Source organism: Heterocephalus glaber, unplaced genomic scaffold (assembly GCF_053883595.1).
Source record: "Heterocephalus glaber isolate CG9 unplaced genomic scaffold, H.glaber_assembly_v1.0 deba00001690, whole genome shotgun sequence".
Lineage (NCBI taxonomy): Eukaryota > Metazoa > Chordata > Mammalia > Rodentia > Bathyergidae > Heterocephalus > Heterocephalus glaber.
The window spans coordinates 4,223,137-4,237,787 of record NW_028258415.1 but is presented as its reverse complement, the minus strand read 5'-3'; the positions used below and the strand labels follow the sequence as shown (position 1 = coordinate 4,237,787).

The window sequence follows — 14,651 nt, the reverse complement described above, 5'->3', positions numbered from 1 at the left end:
GTGAAACAAACAGTACTGAGAAATGCCTCAGAGGAAGGATGTAGGATCCCTGGACAAAATTTCAGTCCTGAAACTTCAGTAGATAAGCTATGCAAAATTCATTCTCAGTATTTCCAGCTTGTGTTAGACTTGTTAAGTCATTCCATAGCTTCAGAGGCAAGGCTATAGCCAAATGACATGTTAATGTGTGAGCAGTCACAATGGTGGTGTGTTGGGAATTTCTGATACTCTTGCAGAAGAGGTTTGACATTGCATCCCTATAAATAATGGCAATCTGAAGTCATTCCACATGAAGATACTAAGAGCCAAACACAGCAACAGTCCTCACCATGATGCTATTGTGGATGAAGCCCTTTCTGTACCGTGCGGGTTTTAAATGTGGATATTCTTCAGTGCTGGTGACCTGAATACCCCAGACCTTCTTCCAAGCTGCATACAGCTGAATATGAACAGGGTAGACCCCTGAGTGATGAGGGGCCACAGCATAGCCCATGTTGACAGGTATTCTGTGTTCCTGAAAGAGGCCAGAAAAACATCATGATATTGTGTGGTCAGTTGATTCAGTCAAAATTGTTTCCACTGTTCTCTGTTTAGGATACATTGAATTCTATGCTGAGTTTGAGAATTAAAAAAAGAAAATTAGCAAGATGAATTTTTAAAATCTTTCTGCAGTTCATGATCTTACAGAGCTCTGATGCTATAATAGATGTAGTAATTACATTGGGCATGTGGTATGTAAGAGAGATTAATTCTGAATTTTGAATACAGGAATTTTGGGGGGGAAGATAGGAAATGAATTTGGCTCTTTCTCAGATAGATATAGTAAATGAAAAAAAATTTAAAATGTATACTTTAAGCAAGTATCCAAAGATGGAGGATGGCAGAGCAGAGTGAGAGAGAGAGAGGGAATGAAGAAAGGAGGGAGGCAAGGAAGAAGGGAAGGATGGGGAGGAGAGAGAGAGAGAGAGAGAGAGAGAGAGAGAGAGAGAGAGAGAGAGAGAGAGAGAGAGAGAGAGATAAAGGTGTTGAAGAAAACCAGAAATGTAAGTATGAACTATAAGGATGACTTTTTCTAAGTAAACAAAGGGATTTGGAATCAATTCTATTTCAAGAGTCGAAGCATGAAGGGCTAAGATCTGCTCTATGTTTTCAGAAAGTTCTTGTGACTTGTTAAGGTGAGCTGTACGGGAGGATCTGAGTCAAGAGCACTGTTAGGAAGCTGTTTCTCGGATGTAGATTAAGGGAAAGTGGGTAACAACATCAGATGATTGGTGGTCAGATTAAAAGACAGGCATTATTAGCACATAAGATCCAGTGATGTTTTAAATACAGAACATAAAGGAAAAATAAAGGTTAAGATTCTGCTCTTGGTTTGAGACTTTAGTAACTCTATTTTTATAAAACAAGCTCTTTGCTAGAAGATATTTACCTTGAGTAAACAGTCAACTCTGAAGGAAAATAAATACAAATTTAAAACAAGAACATGAAAACAATGTCAAAGAACGGTATTATATTGCTAGGTTCATGAAACAGATTTGCAACTTTCTAATTTCTGCTTCTTTATATCCTTTTTAAATGATTATTTGCTTTATAAAGACTCCTGGTAGGATTGAATCTCATCAATTGAGGTTATAAATGACAGCATACAGTCATATGAAAACTGATGGAATCAATAAACAGAATACCAAGTGTTGACTTAACAATTGCCACTTATATTTTCTATTACATGGTACACAGCATAGAGAAAGAATTCAGTTTGGTGTAATAAACAAGCAGTAAATGGATCACACATCCACAGTGTTTAAGTCATATGCTACACTCACCTTAGAAGATGGGCTTTAAATAATTAAGAAGTTTTCCTCATTCTTCTCTTCATAGAATGACCCTCATTGTAGGGACAAATTCACTTCTCTTTCATCAAGACTATGTGTTTACTAACATCTATTATAATAAATGACTCTGTAGAAAGACTGAATTATGAAATCAATGTTGTAAAATGAGCTGGAGTCTTTTGCGAGGCACTAGGGAAAACTCATTTTTTATGTGTGCAGTAGAAAAATACTTCTTCCAAGAGCTGATAGTTTCTCCTTCCTTTCTTTTTAAATTTTTTATATTTTTCCCATTAAGTTTATTGGTACATTTTCAGTATAAAATACAGTTACATTCATCATTAGGATCTTGTGCCATTACATGAGTATCTTGGTTCTTTTTTTTCTCCCCCTTCCCTTGTCCTCCCTTCACCCCCTCCACTCTTCCCTATCCGCAAAGACTTTGTTTCCATTTTTTTCCTTTTCTCATATTTTTTCTTTCCCCTTCTTTCCTTTCCCCTACACCTCCCACTTCCCCTGCAACTTTAGACCTTTTCTTCCTGCTACACAATATCAATTAGAGACGTTTTTGAAATTACAATATCAAGATCTAGGAGACATTAGCACAGATTTTACAGAATTTAAAAGGGTATAGAAAGCATATTTCAAAAATCTATTTTGAAATAAATTTGACAACTTCTAAGAAGTATCTTGGAAGATAAATTAATGAATTCTAAAACTGGATAAAGATAATAGAAGAAAAAAGTATGAACATAGATAGAAATTTGTTTAACAAAACAAACTTTTAGAAGTCAGATCTGGCAGTATGTAGAAAGTGGTTTTGTTATAGGAATGGCAGTGTTGGTTCAGCATTGGAAGATCCACTTCCAAAAGTCATCATTTTAACAGAGGAAAGGAAAAAGCCATATGATCCTGTCACTAGTTGGAGAAACAGTATTGGACTAAATTCTACAGCTGTTCATGGGAAAAGCTATCAGGAGACTAGAAGTAGAACAGAACTTTCTCAACAGACTAAAGACATGTACTCCATACTTCCAGTGAGAATGCCTTATATGAATGGAGAAGATAAAATGTTTTCTCCTTAAGGTGGGGAATAAGGGCAGATATGCTTACTCTTTATCTGTCCATTAAACTTTGAAAGCTAGGCCCCACCAAAATAGTCTGGCAATAAAATGACACAATTAGGATAGGATTAGCAAGGTAGAAGCAAAATCTTTATATGTAGATGAAATGATCATCTACAGAGAAAATACTAAGAAATCTCTAGGAGCCCCTAGAACTTGTATTTGAGTTTAGTAGGATTAGAAAACACAAGGTATATATAAAAATTCAGGTCTGTGTATACTTGCTATAAATGAAGAACTGGATATTGAAATTTAAAAGTTATATAGGAGTACAAAGGACCTAGAAAAGTTAAAAACAAAAACAAAAACAGAAACAGTGTTGGAAGATGTTTAGTACCTAATTTTAAGACTTCTAAAGCTACAGTAATCAAGATAGTGTTGGTGTAAGGAAAGACATATAGATCATTTGAATAAAACAGAGAATCTAGAAATAGAACCACACATATATGGTCCACTGAGTTTTGAAAGATTATTTAGCATTAGCATTTTATAGAATATAAACTCAATTCAATAGCCGAGGAAGAGATAGTGTTTTCAGCAAATGGCATTAGAACACCTGTTATCCATATATAAAAAATTAACCTCAACACTTTATTTCCATACATGAAAATAACTTGAAGACATCTATGAACCTAAATAAGAAAGCCTAAAAGTATAAAACTTTAAGAAGAAATTATAAGGGAAAATATTTATGAATTCAGGGTAGGCAAGAACTACCTAGGATACAAAAAACATGATGTATAAAAGAAAAAAATTGATAAATGAGATTCCATCAAAATTTAGAACTTTAAATGACATCATTAAAATGAAAAGTAGTCCTTAAACAGACCATATTTACAATGCATATAACCTATGACCAGAATATATAGAGAATTCTTAGAGCTCATTAATAGACAACCCAATTAAAATGTAGACATAAGAAGATGATAAATAGCCAGTATAGCACAAGGAATGGTGTGCAACTCTAGAATCAGAAAAATACTAATCAGGGCAATAACAAGATTGAATTATACACTCATTAGGGAGATGAAGTTCAAAGTTTTAAAAGCCTTGTCATGACTTTTTCTTTTTGTTGGATTCTCCCCCTTTGTGTTTAATTTGTCATGCCCAATGGATTCATTCTGCTGGGTTTCCTGGGGTTGTGATCCTCATTGTCTTTTCCTAGGGTATTGTCTAAAATTTTTTGGAGTGCCGGTTTGGTATTCATGAAGTTCCTGAGGTGCTCTTTATCATGCAAGTATCTTATTCCTCCATCAAGTTTGAAAGATAGTTTTGCAGGGTACATCAATCTTGGTTGGAGGCTGTTTTCCTTTAGGGCTTGAAATACATCACTCCAAGCTCTTCTTGGCTTGAGGCTTTGCTTTGAGAAGTTTGCTATGATTCTGATGGAGTTTCCTTTGTATGTGATTTGTTTCTTTTCTCTCACTGCTTGTAGAATTTTGTTCTTCTGTTAGATTTCTGGAATCCTAACTATTATATGCCTATGTGTAGATTTTTTTTGATCAAGACTATTTGGAATCCTATATGCCTCACTTATCTGTATGTCAAGATCTTTTCCCCTCCTTGGGAAGTTTTCTGCCATCACTTCTGTGGACAGTTTTTTATGTCATGTGCCCTCTCTCCTCTTTCTTCATTGACTCCAATCAGTCTTATGTTATTCTTCTTTGCATCATGTAGCAGCTGCTGGATTGACTTCTCATGTTCCTTTACAATTTTAAAGCAATTTTTCTTTTCCTCCTCACTAATTGCAATCTTTTCTTCTATATCTGAAATTATATCCTCATATTGGTTCATTCTGTTGTGCAGACTTTTGATGGAGTTTTTAATCTCTTGGAAATCTGTTTGTATCTGTTTTATGGATTCCATTTGTTTCCTATGTTGGGATTCCATCATGTTCCTCAGATCCTCTATTTTTTCATCTGTGTCTTCTCTAGATTTATTAATCATATCTTGCACCATGAGCAAAATCTTTGCTGTTATCTGAGTAATTATTTCTGATTTCATTTTTCCCAGATCCTCTTTTGTTTCCAGTTCAGAGAGTCCAGGTGGTTGAGTATCAGATTGTTCCATCTCGTTTCCCTTTGAGGTTGCTGTAGGTGATCCAGAAGCCTGTTTTTGAGGCTTGTTTATGTGTCTTCTCATTTTCACGGGGGGCGGGGGGGGGTGCTTCTGGTGCCCATGCGGCTCACCTTCTCTGCCCTAGGAGCTTGGGATGGTGGTGGGGAAACTTCCTTCTGGTCCTGGGACTGGCTCACCTTCTCTGGCCTAGGAGCTTGGGATGGTGGCAGGGGACCTTCCTTCCAGGTCTTCTCCTTCCTTTCTTCCTTACTCCCTTCCTTCCTCCTTTCCTTCCTCCCTCTTTTCCTCCCTCCCTTCTTTCCTTCCTTCCTTCTTTTTTCAGTACAAAACAAGATTGATAAAGTCCACTAACAAGTAGTTGGAAGCTACTAAAGAGCTCAGGCAACTGGTATAACCCTGACCCAACACTGGGAGCCATGTACCACCCTGGGAGAAGCCTTAGGTCAGTCCAGTTTCTTCTTGCTGTCCAGTGAATGATCCCAGTGTCCATGAGGATGAGCAATTTTTCAGTAGCCCAGGTGTTGCCAGTCTCTGGATACACTGCATGAGATAGAGACGAACTTCCCCATAAAGGAAACCTATAGTCAAGGGCATTCAATCCCCTCTGTCTGGAAAATATAATTTTCTGACTGTTGCCTTGAATGTATTTTTGATTCAAAACAAATGGGAAAAATAACTATTTTACTCTTACTACTCTATTTAGTGATACACATTGACCTTTTTTATGTCTTATCCTATAATTTGAAGAATAAAATAAATAGCAGTGTGTGAATCCTAATAGTGTTAATAATAATTTGTTAGTCTTCATTTTTATCACTGTAAAATGTTTTATTCCAAATTTAGGGCCAAAAATGCTGGGTGAGTATGTTAGTATTCTAGAAATAAAGAGAAGAAAAATAAAGTCAGTTAAAGGAATTGAAATATCAAACTAAAACTGTATCTCTTCAAAAAGAAGACATTTCACTTTTGACAGGTAGTAAAATGAATTGCAGAACTTTTTATGAAAAAGCAGAAGGTAAAAAGCAATTGATTTGGTGAGTGGGAAGGAAGGGTCAGTAAAAAGATTTTATACTTATTGATTTCTGGGGGCTTGATCTATCCTGTTTATAAGGTCATCTTATCACATTGGCAACTGGAGCTCAATCAAAATAGTAAATCACACTAGGTAATTATGAGTTTATATTTTTCCAGTCTAAATGATAACATAAAGTGAAAAGTAATTCCCTAGTCACTCTTTTCCTGTTATCAAGGGGCTTACTGAACTAGAAACCTTCATTCTTTCCTGTCCAGAGCTTAAATCTCATGTCACAGAGACTTGGCCAACTGAAAAATGAACTAAACATCCAATTTCTACAAGACCACAAAAATTATGAAATTTGAAAGGGTTTTCAATGTAAATATAACAGCAATTGAAACTCTATAAAACAGACATAAATGACAGAGAAAATAAATTCAAATGTAGCTTTTTATATATTAGAACAACTTTCTGCTATAGGATTCAGGAATTCTGTCATATTATAATAGAATATGCCAGCAAAAATATTTAAAGTGGAGTTTGCCTTAATCTCATATTTCCAAAATTCCTAGTTAAGTAGAGAATAAGATATTGTGATAAATTCTGACTGTATATAAAAATGGTCACCACTTTTAAAGAAACTACTATGTAGAAAAAATAATAAAGCACTGAAGCTGTAACAGCTACTAAATTGATATCATTTACTTTATTTTATTTTTAAAAAATCATTCCAACTGACCATATGTATTTGTAATTCCTTGGTGCCTACTCTTGTTAAGTGTTTTTACACTTACATATAATGTGAATCTCAAAATAATCCTGTTGGGAGGCCTGGATGTTACTATAACGTGGAAACTGAAGCTTACAGAAAACATGACTTGTTCATGTTAGCAAAGATTAGAACTAGTATTTTACCCACGCTTTCTAAAGTCAGTCTTTGATTTTGCTTTTCCACTAAAATGTTTTAACTATGACTAAAAGGAATTGATTTTCCTATACATTTATGAACTAGAATCCTATCCACTGTTTTTCTTTTAACTGGGAGAGATTGGAAAGCAAAGAAGTGCATTTCTGACTCTTTTGTAGCTATCATTTGTCACACAAATGAATTCCAACCTATTAGATTTGCTAGGATGCATCTCTGAGGGCTGTTGGGAGGCAGAAACCAAATTCTGACAGCACCTGGCTCCTGTTGCTGAAGAGTAAGATCTTGAAAGCAAGAAACTTTTCTGCACCATCTTTGGTGTCCACTTGTAGGGCAGCAGTGAAAACTATTGCTCCTCTGAGCTCCACTTGCAGACTCGGAAATGGCAGTGGCCTGGGGAACCAGTTCTGTATGGCTCTGAGTCCCTGCAGAAGTACAACCTACAAGACTCTCCACCAGCTCTTCCAGAGTCTTTGGAAGTACTTAAGTCACTGAATAAAAATTCCCTTTGTTTAAAATAATATTTTTATCTTGGAAACCTAATTGACAGAGCTAGTCTCTGCCCCTTTCTAATAAATATATAAGATATAAGAGGTTCAGGTGAGATGTTTAGTTATTTTAATTCTAGGAAAACAGGATGCATTTAGCAAAGTACTACCCAATATTTCTCTAATAAAACTAATTGATATGTGGTGAACACCTATTCATCTTACAGGATCCTCTCATGTTATAAATACAATTGTTAAATTTCATGCACTGAACAGCAGCCAGTGAATAAGAAACAGTAAGTAAACAGGAGACTACTGTCTATTTAAATAATAAATATCAAACATGGATAAAAACTATTACGTTCAACTCACTTGAAATAATTATGTTTGAATTCATGACTGCTGTCAAGTGCTTTGTTAAATACTAAGGGTACACCCAGTATAAGACATGGCTGATGCCCTAATAAAATTTGTAATCTGGAGACAACTGTAGAATCAATTGGAAAAACGCATCTGAATTCTTGTTGAATTTTGACCAGAGTATTTGATTCTTTTTTAAATTGTCATTTTTATTTTTACCTTGTGTATATTCTGCTGGTGGAAAAAAACCATCATTGACATGAATATCAAAGGAGACTGAAAATCATTTCCAACTAACATTAGCTATTGAAGTTAAAATAGGGAATTTTGTTGTAGAGGTCTGTGACTTTAATCTTCCTTGAGATTTTACTAGTAATCAGATAAAGGCAATTCAATGTAATAAATTATGTCTAAGAAGCATTTGATAAGAATGGGATATAGATAATTACTATTTGTGCCACAGCTGACAGCTCTAGCGGTATAGCTGGATGTTCAGTTTTTGGCTCAATGACATTATATTGGTGAATTTTTTTTATGTTCAACAATAATCAAAAGGAACTTATTTTGGAAGATAAAGTACTAGTGCTCCCCACAAGGTGCTTTTCTTATAATTTCCAAATAACAATTAATAAATGCAAACTTTAGAGTTAAAAGGATCCTGGGCCGGGGATTTTAGCTCAGTGGTTCTGCCACCTGCCTTGCAAGCGGGAAGTCCCGAGTTCAATCCCTGGTACCCCCCCCCCAAAATTAAAAGGATCCCAAATAATGTGAAACTATCAGAAAATGCTGAAAGAAATAAACTACTCAAGGTGAATGGTTATTATAGAAAAAGTGAATATCTTCAGTCTTTGTTTTAAGTGGAATTTCTATACCTGATAATAAATAAGGATAAGATTAAAAAGATAGAGGCCTGGGATTTAGCTCAGTGGTTCTTCCACCTGCCTCGCAAGCTGAAGGTCCCTCATTCGATCCCGGTACAAAAAAAAAAAGATACCACTATTAAATTTCATATATTTCCAATAAATATATACTAAAATATGCATATTAAAATAAAATTCAATTACTAGTACTCTTAAATCTTAAAAAGAAGATAATTGGTAAATATTCATATATTTAAATGTACATTAACCTGTAAAATGATTTTCAAATAATCATTTCCATTTTGATATATATCTGCTTTTTGACATCAAAATTTTTTTTTAAAATATGGGCAACTAGGAACATAGCTCTGTGGTAGAACATTTACCTAACACAATGCCCTGGGTTTGGTCTATGGTATCGAAAGTAATAATAATGATAACATATTCATATAATTCACTCTAATAAACTCATTACATGGTTTCCTGTTATGTTCAGAGTAAAGCTCAAACTATTTTACTTTGCCTTCCAAATCTGGGTAATTATTTTCTTTGGGAAACATTCTCTGATGTTCCTTCCACCAAAGTCTGAATTTGTTCTGATGATATTTGCTTTCATAGTCTTCCAAGAATATTGAATATCATGACCACTGAAACTTAACCTCTTTATGTATATATTCTTTCCCTTTTACATCATCATCAGAGGAATCTATCAGATTGCATGGAATGTAATAGGCATGAAATACATTATTTATTCTCCCAAATAGTATCATAGAACTCCAACTCCGGAGATAGCTTGGCTGGGTTTGAATCATGCTTTGCCTCTTGTTAATTCTATGACATTAAAAGATTCACTTAACTTTTCTGTTCTTCAGATTCTTCATCTAGGAAATAAAGCCAATAATATTAGGGAGTTAACTCATGAGGTGTATAAATGAGTTAATATTTACAATGCTTCAAATAGTATCTATAAGTTACAAGCTCTACTGAAGTTTCTACTTATTTAGGAAAACTACATAGATCATTTTAGGGAAAATATCAATTTGGGAAATTCTACGCCTAGGACTATGACCAAGGACAAAAATTGAAGCCAAGGACTATGAGTAAAGAGTGAAGCAGAGAGATTTGCAGTTACAAAAACAAAAAAACTGTCAGTTTCTAAGTCCCATAGTGCTATGGCAGGGGGTGAAGTCAGAGATAATATGAACCTGTCTGCTACCATTACTGCCTCTTTCACCTGCTCCATATCCTAGAGGCAAAGGGTATGGCTAGTTCAAGGATTTGATCTGCTGCTTCCAGCTGAGTTTGGCAAGTAAAGACTCCTGGTAAGAGACCAAAGAGAGAAACACTGAAGCTAGAATACTTATTTTCTTTGCTCCTTCCACACAAAATCATCTTGTGCTATTGGACTCCTTCAATCAAAGATTATACAACTGTCAAAATGCTCCCACTTCCAACAAACATCACTCTTTTTGTAGATGTGACCTATTATTTCCTTTGCCTCTTCAGGCTTCAGAATTTACAACTCCCTGCCTACACCTACAGTGACTGATCCCAGGATATTACTTGCCCCTCTACCTCACTTATACCTTTGGAAATTGCTGTTTCATTAAATCTAGTTCAACTGTCATTGTCATTTCTAATCTTTTAGCACTGGATAGGCTATAACTAGTTATTACAAAACCTCTTTCAGGTCTTGGGAGCACAGGTTAACACTCTGGTGAAACCATATCATTTAAGTAACATAAAGGAGAAGGACAGAGTCTCCTGAAAGAGCACTGCTCTTATGGATGAAATGGTGATCCAGTACCATGTAGCACTCACTCCTTTGCAAAAGTAACATCCTAATAAATGAACAAAGGAAAATTCAGGCATCATGCAGAAATAGAAAGAACCATAGGAGAACAGAACAACAGCCTGGTGTTGAATTTTGTGGCTAGATAACGTGGTAAATAATTTTCAGAAGAGCTGATACACTGCAGAGGGCTGGAGGGGAGAAATGAGGATGCAAAACACTGAATCTATGGGCACACAGGGGCCATTCTCTGAGTCTCACAAAAATAACTGGGCAGAAGCTTGAAGACTGAATTGAGTTGTCTATACAGAGAGGGGAAAGAAGCAAACAAATGACTTTCCTCTATTACCACAACTCTATTTATACTCCAGGAAACATGGCTTAGGAGAGCAGTCGTTAATATAATTGGGAAGGTTTTCTATCTCCAGTACTTAGCACAGTGCCCTATATATTGTTAGTAGTTAATACATGTATTTCAAGGAAAGAATACAATTTTATTTAATAAATAATCACAGTTGTTTAATAAATTAATGTAAAAGGGAAATAAATGAAAAGATGGGTATAAATGAATGCACTTGTAGTAAAGAGATTAGGCATTAAATAATACCTCATTGAACTTAACGGTATTGAATTATTTCTAACTTCTGGGGAGTGAAACAAGTTCTAAAGAGAATAGATATCATTATCTACTTTTCCTTTTAATAAGGAGTTGGGATCATATTGTTATCTTTGAAAACTATCCCAGAATCACTGAGTTTTCCACTGTGTTTGGGGGCCTGAAATGGTCTCCTGCCCTCATAAGTGATAAAAACAATGATTGTGTGTCCAAAGAAATTGTCTGAGTCAGTCTTGCCATTTTCTGGACTGAAGACTAGTAAATGGTGACAAGTCTCTGGAGAGTTCTTTGTTACAAATGGATTTTTCTTTGGAAAAAGAAATAGCACAACAATGGCACTGTGTTGAACTTTCTGATCCTAAGTGGAATTATTTTCAGGAACTGAGACACAGCTTTTAATATTCTGGATCCTGCCGAAGGTCTACTTGGCATGTAGCTCAGGAAAACTAAGCAAGTATCCACTCAAACTGTGCCAAATATCTCATTTCAGCTACTTTGGCACTTGGGTTGCTTTTTGTACTAAGCGGTCTCTCTCTCTCTCTCTGTCTCTCTCTCTGTACCAGGGATTGAACTCAGAACTTTGTGCTTGTGAGGCAAGCACAGTGCTACTGAGCTAACTCCCTGGCCCTCATTTTTTAAATAATGAAAATGTACAATGTACTAGGGTTCATTGTTTCTCTTTATTCAACACGTATTCATTATGTATCCTGTATCCGGGATATAAAAGCAACCATTTTAGGTACATAGGATACAGCAGTGACAAACAAAACAATGCTTGTCATCAGGGAAGTTGCATTTTAGTGAGGTGAGACCAAGATTACACAAAACAAGTGGGTAATAATAAATAGGTATAATAGGAGATCATAAGAACTGTGGAGAAAAATAAAGTAGAGATAGGGAAAGAAAGGAAGGCCAGAAGTAAGTAATATTAAGTAGAGTAGTCAGAAAGGGTTTCACAGAGGTGATAATCTGAACCAAGATCTAGGGATTGAACTATAGCTCAACTTGTACACAGATAATTTGGGAAAGATCACTTCAGACAAAGGGAATAATATATATGCTGTTATGAGTTAAAAGCATGTCTGGCATCTTTAAGGAAGAAGAAGGATTCTACTGTTTTTGGAACAGAGTTACTGGGTGGATTAGCAAGAGTCAGGACTGCTGCAAATAGCATTGCAAGTTACTGAGCAAGTACAGGGTCACAGTACACATTTGCTTTTCCAGAAGCTAAACAATACAGCATTGCTGAGGAGAAAGAAGAGATGAAGACTTTTTAGCTCCATATATATTACTAAAGGATGTTGGTATTTACTCTGAGTGACATGAGGAGCTCCTAGAAATTTCTCAGCAAATACACGATACTACTCAGCCTATCATTTAAAAAATTATTCTAACTGCTATGTAGACAGTTGACTGAAAGATTGCGAGGAGGAATTAAGGAGGTGAGAAATACACAAGTGAGACACTAGATGAGAGATAATGACAGCTTGGACCATGCAAGAACAAAGTAGCTGGGGAGGAACAGTTTTGTTTTGGATATTTTATGGAGGTGGGACCAACAGAATTTAAATATAGATTGAACATGGTACATGAAAGAAAGCAGACAGCTGGAGGAAAGAATTCCATCCGGTGAGGTAGGGAAAGTCAAAACCAGGGCAGGTTTTAGAGAGAAATATAAGTGTACACATTATATTTGAGATTAAACATCTAATCCTATATGTCAAATAAGAAGTCCAATTTAAGTTAAATGTTTTCATAGAGAGAGAACTCAGATGGAGACCTAAATGTAGTAAGCTTGCAACATGTAGATTTTAGTATGAGGCCAGGAAGAAGAGAAGAAAACAAGAAAATATACTGAGAAAGAAGATTGAAAGTGATGTGGAAAAATATTGGGAATCTGCAACAAAATGTGAACCTATCAAAGAAACTATTTCAGAAAGGAAGCTGAAGACAATATGTCAGGTACCACTGCCAGGTCAAGTTAAATAAGGACTTAGACTTGTCTATTGGGTTTAACACTTGATATCGACTGACTAGCTGGATCACAGCATGGTCAGGGACAAGCTCATCAGAGTGGATTTAATATCACATGGTTTCTCACATATGAGAAACCCAGAGTGAAAAAAAAGAGCAACATAAAAGACAAATAATAGGAAGTGGGAAGATATGTCATTCTCAAAGGGGAAGGGGACCCAGAGATGAAAAAAATAGGGGAGGGAGGGCAAGAATAAGGGATGAAAATAAAAAAGGAATTGGGATGTGTTATGTACATGTACCAACTCCACACAAGGAATGTAAACATTATGTAGTACACACATGTACTAATAAACTAAAATTTTAAAAAAGAGAGACAATAAGAGCTGCTGAGTGGAGATAATGAGTATAATAAATGTTTCAAGAAATTTTGGTGTAAAAAGAGTCCAGAAATGATGTAGCTAGAAGAAAAAAATGACACAAAATAGATGATTATTTAAAGATAGAAAAATTAACAGTATATTTGTAGGGAGTTAAAAATAATTTGGAAGTGGGACAAATTGCTGGAATGATGATCTTGAATGGTTAAGAAGGCATTGGACTAAGTGTAGAGTTTGTCATTTCCATTACATAATTTGTTCATAATTTCGAGAAAGCACCAGCCGATGTGTTCTCATATGATGCCAGTCCTCAAATGTTTATGATAATCAATCATACCTTTATATGTAATATTATGTACTAAATGGTTCTGATCATTTAAGTTCTGGCTAATATTGCAATTACTTTATCTCTTCTGTACAGATCTTTACATCTCAAAATAAAATCATAACTATTATTTCAGTTCCACTTTGTTATTATCATGTCAAAGTGGCAGGTGAAGTAATAGGAACATGTTAATGTTCTTATGATTGATTTTTTTTTTCAGTCAAGTGGAAAGCATAATTGCCCACTGAGAAGGGCTGGGACAATCTGTGTAGTAGTTAGGGGAGAGAGAAGGTCTGAGGCAGTGGCCTACGAAAGTAGGATTATCAACAAAATAAGTATGGTAGTGTAATGTCTTGGCAACACTGAGGGTTCACCTGAAGTCTGTGATCAAGTTTTAAAGTGAGAACAATTAAGTAGGGTCCCAGGCAGGCTCAGGTTCAGGATGCAGGGGTAGATCAGGTGAAGATTTGGACTCAGCCCTGATAATGGCTTTCCAGGGGAGTATGATGAAATGGGAGGTAAAAGGAAGTTCAGGGAGTGCGCAAGGCAGTTTCTGGCCATTTGCTGGTGAAACAAGTTGGATAAGGAGGAGAGCAGGGGCCCATGGGAAGTGAGGGGCAGCAGAGATATGGTGGTATCAGATTCTAGGAATTCTTTGTAAATTAGACATGTTGAAGAGGATTAGCTGTCCTATTTGAAGCTGGCTACAATGCACTTCATTTTCTGACTTTGAACACATTTCCAAACTTTTTTGGATACCTCCAGTGATATATAGCTCATGGGTTTAAATTATTAATTTTAAAGCATCACTTACAGAAAGAGGAGATTTGCATAAGCTATTACTTCTTCTTAGCAATGGGATACCTTCCTAATATTATTTTTGA

At 35.6% G+C, this 14,651-nt stretch overlaps 1 protein-coding gene across 3 annotated transcripts in view; it reads right to left on the bottom strand.

Annotated features, from left to right (window-relative positions):
* The window catches only part of LOC101703600 (N-deacetylase and N-sulfotransferase 4), a 289,039-nt gene that overhangs the window by 117,232 nt on the left and 157,156 nt on the right, over positions 1 to 14,651 (bottom strand). For 2 of the 3 annotated variants that reach the window (XM_087199297.1, XM_087199299.1), the window contains one exon: positions 329 to 514. The exons of the other annotated variant lie outside the window; for it this stretch is intronic. In XM_087199297.1, the coding sequence (XP_087055423.1) occupies positions 329 to 514 (186 nt within the window). The remainder of the gene's footprint in view (positions 1 to 328; positions 515 to 14,651) is intronic. 3 annotated transcript variants of the gene reach the window in all.